The following is a 16,967-nucleotide window of genomic DNA, read 5'->3' on the forward strand; positions in this document are numbered from 1 at the left end:
GTATTCGCTTGAATCTTGTGGTGTCCGCGACAAACTCAGCTTCCCATGGAAAGGGAATGTTAGTAACAGGATCAAACAGCCCTGATAGCGCAGGTGGGGTTACCATTCCATTACCAATTAATAACCCGCCGCCCCCTTCTAAATACATCTATGGGCAGCACGATTCATTAGTTTCCCCATCTACAAGGTAAAGCTTCAAATTAAAATAAAACGATCATTTCTAGTAAAATCTTTATTTTCAATAATAATTCACAAACGAAGAGAAATGTCTCTATATTAACAATTTGTTCCTTCCACATGAATTATACATATATACGGTAGTATGCCATAACATTGCCATAAATACACACTTCTCACTCACACACACACACACATGCTGCATAATCGTCACTCGGTAAAATTGTTAATGGTTTGTTTATTGCCAATCACACAATTAATATTGTAAATATAGAAAGAAAACAAGTTAATGCCGTTTCGTTGACATATAATAGAAATATTTCGAATTTTACGTGATTTGAAAAAAGAATTAAGTAGGTATCAATTATTTTTAATTAGTACTATATACCTACTTATTCGATGTAAGAACAATACTTAATTTAATAGCAATGGAAAGTATTAAACGTTTTGAATGAGTGGTGCGATTTACCTTTAAATTTATACTCTGTTTTGGATTAGTAATTTAAACTCTTGAAATCACCTAACAAACTGCAGAAATAAAGCTATTTGCTACTTGACTATATGAACATGAACCAGTTTTTAATAAAACTAACACGTCAACTTGCCAACTTAATAATTATTTCTATATGTTGGAATTAAATAATCTAAATGATGGGTTATAAATTAATTATTATTCTGTTCCTAGACAACCATTTTAATTTTCTACTTAGAATATTTATGTAAAACCACTATAAAACATATTTTAATTAGAAATAAAAAATAATTGGATACAGATTAAGAGAGATTATGTTCTGTTATAGACCACAATCCCTTCATACAAACAAAAATACTTTTTGTTACGATTTCCACAGACAATCCTGCTTAACCAATATTATTTTTTATAACAACTTTTATTTATATTAAAATGTACTCTATGGATTTTTACCCTGATTACAATAACATGCACGCATATTGTCTATGGAAATAAAAATAATAATAATGAAAAAATAGTCAATAAATACTGATCGTAATTTAGGAACTACTAATAGCCGTTGTAAAATATCGTATCATTCCAAAAATAAAATTGAGAAAGTAATAATTTAGGCACTAACGAAGTACAGGTAGGGCCATAGACAAGCCTCTTTATCACAGCTGTCAAAATGCACAGTAACAATGCATTGTCCCTTGTAATAAAGCTAATTGCAACATGGCATAATCTTAATATCTATTTCTTATGGTAAAAATTAGAGAATTGCCTATGGTCATGTGTCTTCAATTCCACTGGTGAACAACTACGTAGAATGGCTTTATAATTTCCTAAACACGCGACAAAATAGAAAAATAAATAATAATTGATACTAATATAATTACTTAATAATTGTAAATAATCAAGAAACCTATTTAGTTTTATTGTACATACCTATAAATTGTTAGAAATTATTACAAAATTGATTAAACTTTAGGCCCTTATTCATAAAAATTAAAAGCCACCTACAAACCTATTTTCGCTATTTAACTGTGTTGTCTCCTTCTTTTGTGCTAAACTCTCAGTTTGAACGAAAGTGACAAAACATTGTAATAGTTAAAGATTTGTAGGAGGTTGCAAGATATAATAAAATTATTATGCGTTACAGTAAGTAATCATTACAAATAATATACAAAATACATACTTAATAAAAACTTCCTCGGTTACGTGGTGAAAAAACGAGGACAGTATGAAAGATAAGTAGATTCTATTACGTATACTAAATATTTGTAAATTTTATTCAAGGGCAACATTCTAAAATTAAAAATTTTACATGCACAATTAATTTCAATTCATTAAAAAAAAAGTTTAAATTCCATTTCCCGCTCATATTTCCCGCCCTTTTTACCTATTGTACGAATGACATGATCATTATAATTATACCTAAGAATTATACGTACGTACAATAAATTTTGTTGTCCCCAAGTTTGGTCCCCGTTAACTATAAAATCACAACTATCAGTACGATTTTCAATGCGTAGGTTACCTTATAATGTGTAATATCATTCATTATAAGAAGACCCAATGAAATTAATTTGATATATTTTTTAAAACATAACTAGAACTAGCTTCGTTTTACCAAACGTTCAACTATTGTGGAATGTTAGAAATATTAATAGCGCCACGCGAAATGGACCGTTTTATGACCTATTTTTTTTTTTCAATATTAAACAAGTTTCATTTTAAAATTTCATTGGGTCAAGAACCTAAGAGCCTAGCATATTATATTTTACCAAAAGCGTAATAGTAAGACCAACAAAACTAGCTATAAAGATTTCTTGGGACTTATATCTAGATTTTCTCTTAGTGCGAGTCGGGTTTCCGTATGAATCACCATTACAGTTAGGGTTACCAACTGCCAACCAATGAGACCTCGTTCAACGAGAGGCTGAACTTTAAGCGCGTTTAGTGAGAGATTATATGTGTATAAAATGAATGCACACCTTAGACAGCGCGTAATAGGCCTACCAGATGTAGTTTATGGTATCCTTACGCATAAGCCCGTCAACGCGTTGGCCAAATGTAAACTGGGCCTATAACCTACTTCATCAATTTACATCACGCTACATACGATATGCTTATGTGTATTTCTAGTATTTCGCGTATCTTATATTATGATGATCTCTTTTAAACGCTTCCATACCTCACCGTATGTTGTAATTCTAAGATTTACGTCTCACATTTTGAATCGCAATAAGTTCTACGTTTTCTTAACAAGGTCTTAAACCAATCACTCCTTTTAATGTACTCAGTAAGTCTAACTTCTTTAGTCGATATACTGACTCGAATACTCAGTAATTACTCGCAAAATCGAGTATTCGATGTAGATAATTCGATTACACAAAAAAACAAGTATCAAAATAGGGTATCTATTTTAAAACCAAAAAAGCGGATTGCACATCACTGTATTACAAATTAAAAGTACGTATCTACGCGTTGACCCATTTCTCAATGCGCCATACAATATTTAATTGTATGACACATTGAGTTGAATGTTAAATATTAAATGAAAATATATAATTTAATTTTTTTTTATTGCATCTGCAAGTTGGCAACCCTAGTTTCATAAGCCGAGTGTCCATTGCGCATGCCGGCACGTTACATTATAAATCACATTCGTTATAAATAACAGCCTTTTTTTGAGTTTTTTTTTTTTATTATTATTTTTTTTACATCCAATATTAGAGTAAACATATATTATAATATTGCAAATAACTTGAGATAAGGCATTATGGACGCATACTACCCAAGACCAAAGAGTTCATATATCGTTAAAATGTTCATGACTACAATCTTTTATGGGGTATCACTGAGTCGTATATATATATTATGGTGTAAAGAGCGTTCACCGATAATGTTTAAATACAACGTTGTAAAGGCGAGTTTACCGGTATCTCTCGGATTGACGACCTTACAAATAATTGAAATATTTCTGAATAAATCCATGTTGACAATATTATATTTTGTTTACTCTAATAATTGGTATATTCAATTTTAACACAACAAATAAATTTATAAAATATCCGCTAGTCTATATAGCGAAATCCGTGTTCGAATTTTAAAATATTTGGCAATTTTTTTTTATTACTGCGGACATAGATATAGAATTATTTGTAATGTAAAATTAATTATTTAAACTAAACATTTTGATTCAATAATCAAAACTTTGGAGGCTACAAATTCAAGTTTTGTCAAAATACTTTTTGGAAATACTCACGTTTATACATTTAAGTACTTGAACAAAACGTAAATTCTTCTGGTCAGTATGCCAATTGTAAACAATGTTGAGCTTTAGGATAATTTAAACCAAAATTAAAAAATATATATATCTACCAGTATCTGGCCATAAAGTAATTGTAACAAACGTGTATCTACTTAGATATACAAATATGTATGATAAGAAGTATGTAGAATAAGAGTTCCATAAAAAATATAACAATACAAAAAAAAAAATAGGCGACGGTTACCACTTTCCATCAAGTGGGCCGTCACAGCTTGTTTGCCATTCTAAGTTGCATAAAAAAAAACTAATTATTATTATGATTATTACTTAGGTGTTATCCTGCGTAAGTCCATATCACTGGTTAATTGATCAGAATTATTTTGTTTAATTCCGCTACTATTACTACTATAGTATTTGTGTGACTGGCAACACTTGAAACTGGCCACTCAAACTGCAAATAATGACTGAAGCGCCCAACGGTTATAGGCCCTAGGCTCCGAGCAGCATTAATAATTTGCCTGAAGATGGCTCGTTTAGAGGTGAAGTAAACAAGTGTTTTGCAAAATATGCGCGAACAAAATGACAGTCGAAGATTGATAGCTAATATGGAAGGTTGTGGAACTTCTGATAGTAATAGTGTTGGCCAATCTTCGAGTGTTGCCAGTCACATAAATACCAATGGTAGCGGAATTAAACAAAATAATTGTATTTATTTATATTTAACATTTTATTGCACCATAAACAAAAATATACAATGACAATTGAATAATTCAAGTGAAATACAGTAACATAAATACAGATTGAAATATACACATTAAGGTACAAAAGGCGGTCTTATCGCTAGGGCAATCTCTTACAGACCAACATTTTTTATTATTAAATAACCAGTGATATTTTTCAAGGTATTTTCCATCACTGAAAAAATTTTATTAAATAGACATATAATAATATAATTTTATGTCACTGGATTCGAACCCACAACAAGCGGGATCACATCGGAGTGGAATACCAATACCACTTATCCTCGACTTTCTCATTTGGCAGCCCCATCATAATTTTTACCTTTTCGTTCAAATAATTTACAACTGACATATCTGACACTCCTTGATCCTAACTAGAGCCTCACGCCTTCTCCTCATTCAGCGGTTCCACCTCGTGCTCCTCCCTGGCCACTTCCTTCGGGCTATTCCATGGCTGGAGTTCACCAGATCCGAGGGTGACGAAGGTCACCGCACCAAATACGTACGTACCAGCGAGAATGAAGAACACTATCCTCCATTGATCGACGGTGTTCTGGAAATTAAAAAATTGTTCTATTGGTAATGTTACTGCAAGTAATAGAAATATCTCCAGACTTTTTTTTTATACAACTTAGAATGGCAAACAAGCTGACGGCCCACCTGATGGAAAGTGGTAACCGTCGCCTATAGACATGAGCAGTACCATGGACATAACAGAGTATACTGTTTCACCCATGATACCCTCCATGCGTTGCCATTCCTGAGGACTCAGGTGTTATTCCTCTGTACCCAGTAAATTCACGCCATATCGCACCCTTCAAACTGAAACACAGCCATGCAAACACAACTGCTTCACGGTTGAAACACGAATGGGACAGAGGTACTCAAGCAATCGACTTTTGTACAAAGTCTCCCTCTGGTAAATACATTAAGAGCCATCTTTTCTCTTCCCGTGGGTGTCGTAAGAGGTGACTAAGAGAACTTAATGTTAGAGGGATGGACAGCAGCGTCCCTCCTAAAACATCTCTAAAAGCTTTACTGCGGTTGCCAACCCGCTTGCCAAGAGTGACCACTACTGGCAAAACCCTCTAAGTGGGACGTATACCACGTTCAGCAGCGAACATTTATATAAATACATTGATTACAATACAATTGAAGGAATGAGGTACCCACTAGATGGAGTGACGACCTGAAATGCATTGCAAGGAGTCAGTGGACGCAGGTGGCCCTGGACCGTTCTTTATAGCCGTCTATGGGGGAGGCTTATATCCAGCAGTGGAAAATGGCTGAAGTGATGATGATGAATGAGGTTAATTCCGACACGCCATTTCTCTAAATTCATCCCAACCATCTGGGCGAGTGGCGGTCTTCCACCATGCGTTTTCCAAGGCACTTTCTTCCACGCACAACCACTCTTTGGAATCAACTTCCAGCAGCAGTACTTCCGAACCGATACGACATCATAACCCTTAAGAAAAGAGCATATTCCTTTTTAAAAGGCCGGCAGCACACCTGCAATTCCTTTGGTGTTGTGGGTGATCATGTGCGGCGGTAGTCACTTATGTTTGAAGGGTGGGATATGGCGTGAATTTACTGGGTACAGAGGAATAACACCTGAGTCCTCAGGAATGGCAACGCATGGGGGGTATCATGGGCGAAACAGTATACTCTGTTATGTCCATGGTACTGCTCATGTCTATAGGCGACGGTTACCACTTTCTATCAGGTGGACAGTCAGCTTGTTTGCCATTCTAAGTAGTATAAAAAAAAATCCATCAGGTGAGCCGCATGCTCGTTTGCCCCCTGTGTTGTAAAAAAATCTATCCCTAAAATAAAAATTTCAATTTGATATCAGCAATATCTTTGTTGTATGGATTAGTATTAATTCATTCTCTATAGTATTATAACCGCTCACCAGATGGCGGGACGTATAATTGTTAGCCATTTTTATGATATATGAAAAAGATTTCCTTACGTTTTCCTTGGTGAGCTCTCCAACCATGTACGTGGACAACCAGCCGCCGAATGAAGACAGTGTGTTCGCCAAGCCGAAGATTGTTCCTGGCAAATCACAAACAATAATTAGCTAAAATAAAAATTACTGGCAACAGAGAGAATTTTGCCAAACTATTCTAGTACCGAGATCATATCATTAGAGGAGAAGGGATTGTTAGTAATGGGGAGATTAGTCCCCGTCGCTATCAATATACCTAATCAGGTCGAACTCCACGTGGTTCCCCATAGAAATCATCGTGTCTAATTTATCGTTTAATTCGTCACGATGAACTAACTGCCCTACAAATTCATCCTCACCAATCATCCCTCACTGGTGCCCCGCCAGTGTATACCGATAGCGCAGGCAGGGTTATCATTCCATTATCATCCATTAAAAAGTTTCGACACCAGTCTCTCACAAAGATTGTTTTAAATTGTAACCTATGTAGCTTTAAGTTTTATTATGTTGTTATTTTGTGAGAGAAATAAATATATATTTACAATTTATAAAGTAACGAACATTTAAAAAATATATATAATTGAATTAAGAACCTGTTCCTTTTTTGAAGTCGGTTGAAACCTAAATCCGAGTAGTGATAAATTTTCTACATAATGTCACTCAATTACACCATTTTTCTTATTGTTTAGCTAGAACTATCAAGAGCTGGACAACGAACCGTTAGGGACATACCCGAGGGTATTTATTTATTTACATTGCACCATTTAAAAAAAAACAATGAATAAAGTAAATTTTAATGATAAATGATACAAAAGGCGGTCTTATCGCTAAGCAATCTCTTCCAGATAACCTTTGGGTAGAGGACATAGAGAAAAAGACAAAGAATAAGTGGCGCACTAATATATAGATAATAATATATACAAACAGAGGGGAAAGGGATTGTTAGTAATGGAGACTGAGAATCCCCATTGCTAGCAATATACCCAACCACAGGTCGACCTCCACGCGGTTCCCCCTGGAAATTATCATGGTTAATTCCTGATGAATTCATCATGATGGGCTAACTGGCCTGTTTTCATTCTCATCTAGCACCCTTCACTGGTGTTCCGCCAGCGTATCCCATTAGCGCAGGCGGGGTTACCATTCCATCTTCATCCAATAATATATATATACATACACACACACATACAAAAATTGCTCAGACTACCCAGACTAATTCCCTATATTGAAGCAGGGTTTTTTTAAGAATGATAATGGTATGGTAGTAACCTAGCCTAGCACGGGGAGCCGAATAAGCGAATGAAGTCAAGTCCGTTGGCACATCGTAACTAATCCCCCATGAATTTGGCAAGATGGTTTCCTGGGGGCCAAGAAGAGGTCGACCTGATAGGATATATTGCTAGCAATGGGACTGATGATCTACACTACTAAAAATCCCTTCCCCCAACATTGGAAAGAGGCTTGTTTAATAATAGATAATTATAGGACCACTAGTTTAATTCCCCAATCAGGTCGACCTCCATGCGGTTCTTCCTGGAGACATGATTAAATTGATGGGAAATTGGTAGCACATACCACTGAAATTGGGCGCGATGTCGAGACCGTTGCCGAGGTAGCCAGCGGTCACCATGCCGTTGATGGTCAGCGCCAACGTGAAGATCGCGATGGACCACACCCGGTCCTCGCCGAAGTACGCTTGCGCCAACATCATAATACCTGCAATTACAACATGTATATTTTATACAACTAGAAACAATTGCAAACAAGTGGGGATAAGGGATATAGGAGGGATAACTTCTAGTATACACAAAACCGTGTGGTCCCGGCATAAAATAGGCCACCTCTTCCTTTCGCGTGGGTGTCGTAAGAGACGAGTAATGGGTAGCAGTGTCCCTCTTAAAACATCTCTGTGGTTGCAAATCCGCCTGCCAAGCATAGCAACTACTAGTAAAACCCCCTTAGAGGGAGGCTTATGTCCGTCAGTGGACAGTTAAAGGCTGATATGATGATGATACGGGACATACTTTAAAAAAAAATAACACAATTCAAATAAAAAAAAAAACTGTTTTTAAATCATATCGTCAGTTTAGGATCTAAGAAACTTCAGAATAGAATAAGGGCTTCCAAATTTAAACCAGAAACTTTTCCAATTACAGAGATTTAAAATCTTGACCATGATTTTAAAAGCTAGTACAATCATACCTGGAACTCCAACAGCGAAGCCGGTGAACAGTTTCCTGGTAGCGGTGGTGGAGAGCTTCTCACTCTTGCGCAGCGAGTCCGCCAGAACGGAAGACGCGAGCGCGCACAAATACTTGCCCAAGTATGGCAGGGATGACAGGAGACCATTCTGTGGAAAGATAGTAGTGTTACAGTTTGACAAAATCGGTAGTATAGTGGTTTAACACGATGGTTTGTCAAGATGCTTCTGATGAATAGAATAGAAAAATGTATGTTCACAGTACAATCACAGTATAAAGAAGTACTTTGTACGTTGATACATCTTAAATCAACCGTGTAATCTAAATAACTAACATTGGGTACTGTTATACTGGAGAGGGAGGGAGACTTTGTACAAAAGTCGTTTGCCAAGGTACCCAATACCTCTGTCCCATTCGTGTTTCAACCGTGAAGCAGTTGTGTCTGCATGGCTGTGTATCGGTTTGAAAGATGCGATATGGCAGTGAATTTACAGGGTACAGAGGAATAACTCCCGAGTCTTCGGAAATGGCAACGCATGGGGGGTATCATGGGCGAAACAGTATACTCTGTTATGTCCGTGATACTACTCATGTCTATAGGCGATGATTACCACTTTCCATCAGGTGGGCCGTCAGCTTGTTTGCTATTATAAGTTGTATAAAAAAATTTTAAACTGCTTTTAATCATAAAACAGTTTCCATTCTACATTGCCGTCAACACCATTGACGTCAATGTTACAGCAAATTCACATTCAATGAACAGAAAAACTGCGCAGATTGAATAGAACTATCAGCGCTAACATTCCTATTTTCTATTTCTCTGTAATTAATTTGAAATCAATAAAAGTGTTTCTAAAATTATTGTTTCTTAAAAAAGTCCTTATATGTATGTGTATATGTGTGTGTATATATATATATATATATATACATACACATATATATATATATATATATATATATATATATATATATATATATATATATATATATATATATATATATATATATATATATATATATATATATATCTCATCATCTTCCTACCCTTGGGGTCGGCGTAATATGTTTTTATTCATATTACAAAAAGATTTAGCTTTTAGTTTTACGACCGGCTGCCTGTCCGACGTTAACCCTTTTTGAGAAATATATATATATATACAAAGTGAATATTTAGGTATCTGTAATAGAGACACTTAGATATTCGTTTTATGGTGTCGACCAGCATATTACTATCAGTAACACGTGAAATTTGCATACGCACATATTTATTACAAGTGTCATATAATACAAGGTTGCATCAATAATTGTATATGTTACCGGCAATGTATATAATTCAGGTATTCCATACAATACCCAGCCGTTGCCGTATAGTCTCGGCATAGAATAGACCACTCGCTCCTTTCCCATTAGTGTCGTAAGAGGCGTCTAAGGGAATTTAATAGTCGAGAGATGGACAGCAGTATCTCTCTTAAAACAGTGTTTAAACGTAAGCTTAAAGATTGACTGTTATGTATTGGGTTTTATACCATTAATGAATATTTCGCTAAAAACACAAATGCACTTCACAACCTACACTAGAGATACCATTGATGCTTCTGTTCTTATACACTAATTAATATCACAGTTTGTTGAAATATTTTATTAATTTCGACAACTATTGTACAGGATTTTATTTTCCGTTTACTGTAATAAATAATAATAATACATTGTATGACAAATGAAAGGATATATAATGTAGAATATATATATATATATATATATATATATATATATATATATATATATATATATATATATATATATAAATTTCTTATATTGATAAAATTTGCACGCCGACATAGAGGCAGAATGTACAGGGGAAATATAAACCTCTATCATCTAAAATTACCTGCATTGTAGCAAAATAAATTCATTTCGTTTCATTTCAACATCTAACTAACTCTGGTTAACCAACTGTGGTTGCCAACCCGCCTGCCAAACGTGCATCTACTGGCAAAACTCCCCTCATGGGGAAGGCCTATGTTCAGCAGTGGACAGTTAATGGCTAATATAATAATAAAATACTATATCCAGGCCATATATAGAATATCTGAGACGTCCAGGTAATGTATGAATATTATTATGCTTTACATACTTTAGTAATGGATGATACATCGCTCAGGTATTATAGGGAGTACCTGATGGTCCAGCGACAATGTGTAAATATATTTTAAGAATTACTACAATCAAATTTATCAAATACTAGCGGCCCGTCCCAGCGTCGTATGGGTGGACATTTTTACATTTTAAAGTGGCCATTAAGGCTGCACACGCGACGGAAGCTTAAAAATGGAGTAACTTCTCCCGTTTTCCCAACATTTCCCTACACTGCTCTGCTCCTATTGATCGTAGCGTGATGAAAAGCAAATTTTCATTAAAATCCGTCGAGTAGTTTTTGTTTCTATAACGAACATTTTACTGATTGCATTTTTGGCATCAGTATCGATCACTAATCACCCCCTGATGGTTATTTTGGAACAATATTTCATGTACAGAATTGACCTCTCTACAGATTTATTATAAGTATATAGATAGATAGATTATTCAAATTTATTATATATTCTTAGGGAAGTTAAAGTTGAAATTTGTTTGAAGTATTAACAAAAAATATCTACTTATGTGTTTGGCTTACTTATATAAGTCATAAAATCATAATGCTTTATTAACTAGTAATTCCAGAGTCAGTTCTTTTTGGCTGTTTTTATTTATTTTTATTTTTTCCAACATTGTTCATATCGTTGATAATAAATCAATGGTATCCCTTCCTTCTATCGTCTATTACATCGGCTGCATATTCGATAATTGTATAGAATATCTAGGTAAAATAAAATAAATTATATTTAATATTCTATACATTGCTTAAGTATTTATTTATTTAATCTAAATTGACCACATTACAAAAAAAATTTTTGGTACTAAAAGAAGACTTAATACTATATAGAATTTTCTCCCAGTCAACCTTTAGAACGACAGCAATGTAAATAAATATTGGAAATTGTATAGAATACGGAATTATAGAGATTGATGGTAACATACATACATTAATAGTAATTAACACGTTCCTAGCATACAATGTAGGACGTTTTTTTCTGTTATGCAACTTGAAATAGCAAACAAGTTGAGGGCCCCCTTGATGGTAAGCTTATATATATATATATATATATATATATATATATATATATATATATATATATATATATATAATGCATTGTACCATAAACGAGGTTTATGGTACATTGCATTTTCATTCCATAAAAAAAAAACTTTCTATTTGGACCTTGAGTATACACGAAATGGGCATCCAATGCGAATCGTATACAAGCAGTAATCAGTGTGCCGTATAACTGTCTACAATTAGGGCGCCGCGTGGGCTTAGCAACTAATTGTGGTTACTAGTTAGTGAGTGACTCACGTTACGCGGAATGGCGAATTATAGGCCGCTGACACAAAGGGCGCTTAATGAGTACATAGCAACAAAAGTTACGAAGCTAGGGTTGCCACATTCTTATAGGCCGCTGACACAAAGGGCGCTTAATGAGTACATAGCAACAAAAGTTACGAAGCTAGGGTTGTCACATTCTTATAGGCCGCTGACACAAAGGGCGCTTAATGAGTACATAGCAACAAAAGTTACGAAGCTAGGGTTGTCACATTCTTATAGGCCGCTGACACAAAGGGCGCTTAATGAGTACATAGCAACAAAAGTTACGAAGCTAGGGTTGTCACATTCTTATAGGCCGCTGACACAAAGGGCGCTTAATGAGTACATAGCAACAAAAGTTACGAAGCTAGGGTTGTCACATTTTTATAGGCCGCTGGCACAAAGGGCGCTTAATGAGAACATAGCAACAAAAGTTACGAAGCTAGGGTTGTCACATTCTTATAGGCCGCGGACACAATAGGCGCTTAATGAGTACATAGCAACAAAAGTTACGAAGCTAGGGTTGTCATCACATTTTTATTTCTTTTTAAAGTCTAATAATAGAAACGCCAAAGAAATCACTAGAGTTGAATGATAGAAATATTAATGTTCCCAGTAATAAAATGGGTATTAGTACCGGTGTTACTGTGAATATATCTTAAAACCACATTTTAATTTTAAACTATCATAGAAAACAGTATGCAATCATTATCTTTAGCACATTAAGACGGAGACATTGACGCATGAATAAATAAAGGAAATTCAAATAAAAATCTAATAACGGAAAATTAAAAATGGCCGTGTGAGCCCGGCATAGAATGTGCCACTCGTTTATTTCATGGGTTTCATAAGTCTTTTTGTTAATGTATAAAAATGGAATGGTAACCCCGCCCGCGCTATCGGTATACACCGACGAGGCACCAGTGGAAGATGACAGGTGAGAATGAATGCAGGTCAATTGGCGCACCATGATGAATTCAACAAGAATTAACCACGATGGTTTCCAGAAGGAACCGCGTGGAGGTCGACCTGAGAGGGTGTATTGCTAGCAATAGGGCTATTAGACCTCATTTCTAACAATCCTATCATCCCTCTCCCGTGTCGTAAGAGTCGACTAAGAGAACTTAATAGTAGAAGGATAGGCAGCAGCGTCCCTAAAAAACTAAACTGAAATTTCCAACCCAACTGCCAAAGCGTAGCGTTACTGGCAAAACTCCCCTTATAGGGATGGCTTATGTTTAGCAGTTGGATAGTTAACGGTCAGCCGTTATCATCTCAGTGTGAGAATGATAATATCACGAGAAAATTTCTTAAATTTCTACTTCACTTCAGCGATAACTCAATTCATAAGAGCCGGTATAACCATAACCCTTTATAATTGTTTCAATCATACATTAATATCATAAAAATATTATTTTTTTTTTATACAACTTAGAGTGGCAAACAAGCTGACAGCACACCTGACAGAAAGTGATAACCGTCGCCTATAGACATGAGCAGTACCATGGACATAACAGAGTATACTGTTTCGCCCATGATACCCCCCATGCGTTGCCATTGCTGAGGACTCAGGTGTTATTCCTCTGAACCCAGTACATTCACTGCAATATCCCACCCTTCAAACCGAAACACAGCCTTGCAAACACAACTGCTTCACGGTTGAAACACCAATGGGACAGAGGTACCCAAGTAATCAAGTTTTATACAAAGTCTCAATATTAATAATATTAATGTCATTTATATTAAATGGTGGAAATTTCCAACATAACATTAAATACTCAAAAATTATATAAAAGAACAATTTCACTTTAAGTTGATCGTGTCTGGATACCTTTTTAATGTCCATTGCAGAAAAAACCCATAGCTATCAAATTTATTTTTTTAACCATTTTTCCTTTAATTTTGAACATGAATTATATCATCTTGATTTATTTCACCAATAAAAAAGTCATGCAAAGAAGGGTTATAACAATTTATAATTAATAAATTATCAAGTGTCAACTACTAGAGCTTGCTGCAACCCTATATTTTTAGGAACCTAGACGGATGTTTTTGCATTAAAATTTTTTACCGTCATTTATTTACAGACCCTGTCCACAGATTACTTAATAGTTCACTGGCGCCAGATGCAGATTAAAATAATTTCCCGGCAAGTTGCCGCCATTGCAAATTACCGTCCATAGAAAAAGATACTGCCGTACTGTCGCCGGCGAAGGAATTCAATTAAAATATAATATATTATAAAGGTAAAATTTTAAACTGTGGAACTACCTCTTCTAAAACTCTTTTAAATAATAGGAAACTACTTCACTCTCTCTCTGAATAACACAGACCTCCTATTCAAACTACTACGCAAGTTTCAAATGAGAATATGAATCATTAATTATGAACGAATACTATTGTGGAGTTTTAATACTGGCTATTGACACTGAGGTTTTTTCAACATTTATTTATTTAAACTTTAAACAATTTTATAATATATGTATAGTAAGTGTACATATGGCGAACTTAACAGCTAATGGCATTCTATACCAGTCAACAAAAGTGATAAATTAAAATATATATATATATATATATATATATATATATATATATATATATATATATATTATATATATTTTATATATATATATATATATATATATATATATATATATATATATATATATATATATATATATTATATATATATATATATATATATATATTATATATATTTATATATATATATATATATATATATATATATATTAATCAATTTTTAAAACTATATCACCTGTAGAAAGCTAAATTTTCAGTACGTAACATGAGTTATATATTATTTTTAAATAACATGCGAAACTAGGGCAGGTTTTGTTGTACAAATTCGTCAATTGTAAGCAATTAAAGGAATGAAAGTTTACCACCAAAACTGTAAACTAATCAAATTTCAAACATTAAATAAATAACAAACAGAAAACGTATTTTAGTAACATAAATAGTACTATGTTACTTTAATGCAACCCTAATGAAACCAGTTTTGCACATTTTGACCCCTTTATTAAAAAAGCTTGCCTCGTCAAGTCGGTAGGTACATCCGGCCGGTCGCTATTGGTGCATTCACCTTCAGTGAATCAGCACGTACTCTATCGAAGGATTAACCTCTCATTATAATTTTATGGCGGGCCTTGTCGCTTTAACGTTTGTGATGAATAATATTTACATGCATTTACATAATGCACTGTCAATATTCGCTGTAATCATACACGCAACGGGTACAGCTGACCGTACTTTGAATTGGCGCCAAAAAACAAAAACAACTTTTTGGTATCTTTAACATCTTTAAAGTCATTGAAGGTATTTCCAAACTTCTATCTATAAATCTAGATTAGCTTATCTAAGTATCATGGGCGAAACAGTATACTCTGTCATGTCTATAGGCGACGGTTACCGCTTTACATCAGGTGGGCCGTCAGCTTGTTTGCCATTCTAAGTTGTATAAAAAAAAAACCTTTTCCTAGATTATTCCAAAACGAGAAAAAATAAAAATAATTGTGATTGTTATTGATTACTATTAATATTATACATGTAAAAAATTGCAAATATACATATATAAATGTAGTCTCGAATATAATCCCTGACCTATATGTATCTAATATATTTGTATATAATAAAGAATGTGTTCTACAAAAAAAAACAGACTTCAATTGTTGCAAAAACAGTTATATTGATTTTAAAAACTAAACTATTAAAGCGATTTTGATAAAATCTCATCAGGACCAATCTATAAGTACTTAATTTCAGATTAAAAAGAATTTACCAATCGGTTTACAACTAACGGAGTTAACAAATAAAAAAAAATCAATCGAATTGACAACCTCCTACTTTTTTAAGTCAATTGAAAATGTCATTAAATCATATAAAAGATTAAAAAGTCACGAAAAACAACATGTGTTCTATAAATTCATTATTGGAAATGTCCAGAATATCATTAAATCGTATGAAAAACATAATAAACACATAATAACGCAGAAATGCATTTTTAATATTTATTTTATATAACATAATTAGATTTTTATTATTATTTCAATATTGTATTATTATAATGTTTAATTTTTTTAATTTTTAGTTGAGTGCATTGGTAAAAACTGTAAAACTCACAAAAAATATGTATATAAATAAATAAATATGAAAAATGTGACAAATAAATGTATGTTCTCGAAATTTACTTACAAACTGCTTAAAATAACACACCCGTGTTATAATATGGTTATTACCCATATTATAATTCGGTTTCAAAATTGGACAATTACACACAATCTAACGTGTGTGGGATTTGTTACATGTTAGTGACGATATACAATAATCCGTTTACAATAACAATATTATTAACAAATTAAGATTAATAATGCCTTGTGAATTTCACATGCCTTTAAGAGAACGTTACGGATTCAAAAGTTTATCTTACCATTTTGAATGTATCACCAATTTTAGTTTAAGGTATATTGCGAAATACCAATATTATACAGTGATAACATATTAAGTAACACGTGAAGACCTTGATCGGTTCCTTTTTAAACGAAACGAATACTAAAAATGTGATTTTAAACAAACGCAATATGTATTGTCTAATAAATATTATGTCTTATAGGTTTCTCTGATTTGCGTCCAGTTCTCCAGAGGAAAGTTGTTAACTTTCGTATTAGTGTTAGCTTTATTTTTATTGTT

General features: G+C 33.8%; 1 protein-coding gene across 2 annotated transcripts in view; it reads right to left on the reverse strand.

Moving 5' to 3' along the window:
- Window positions 1-217: 217 nt before the first annotated feature.
- The window catches only part of LOC113516253 (sialin), a 71,872-nt gene continuing 55,122 nt past the window's right edge, over window positions 218-16,967 (reverse strand). For both annotated transcript variants that reach the window (XM_052895201.1, XM_052895202.1), the window contains 4 exons: window positions 8,802-8,949; window positions 8,175-8,315; window positions 6,621-6,706; window positions 218-5,198 (listed from right to left, as the gene is read on the reverse strand). In XM_052895201.1, the coding sequence (XP_052751161.1) occupies window positions 5,028-5,198; window positions 6,621-6,706; window positions 8,175-8,315; window positions 8,802-8,949 (546 nt within the window). In that variant the 3' untranslated portion in view covers window positions 218-5,027. The remainder of the gene's footprint in view (window positions 5,199-6,620; window positions 6,707-8,174; window positions 8,316-8,801; window positions 8,950-16,967) is intronic.

Source organism: Galleria mellonella, unplaced genomic scaffold (assembly GCF_026898425.1).
Source record: "Galleria mellonella isolate WM207_F2 unplaced genomic scaffold, CSIRO_AGI_GalMel_v1 utg266, whole genome shotgun sequence".
NCBI classification, from domain to species: Eukaryota; Metazoa; Arthropoda; class Insecta; order Lepidoptera; family Pyralidae; genus Galleria; species Galleria mellonella.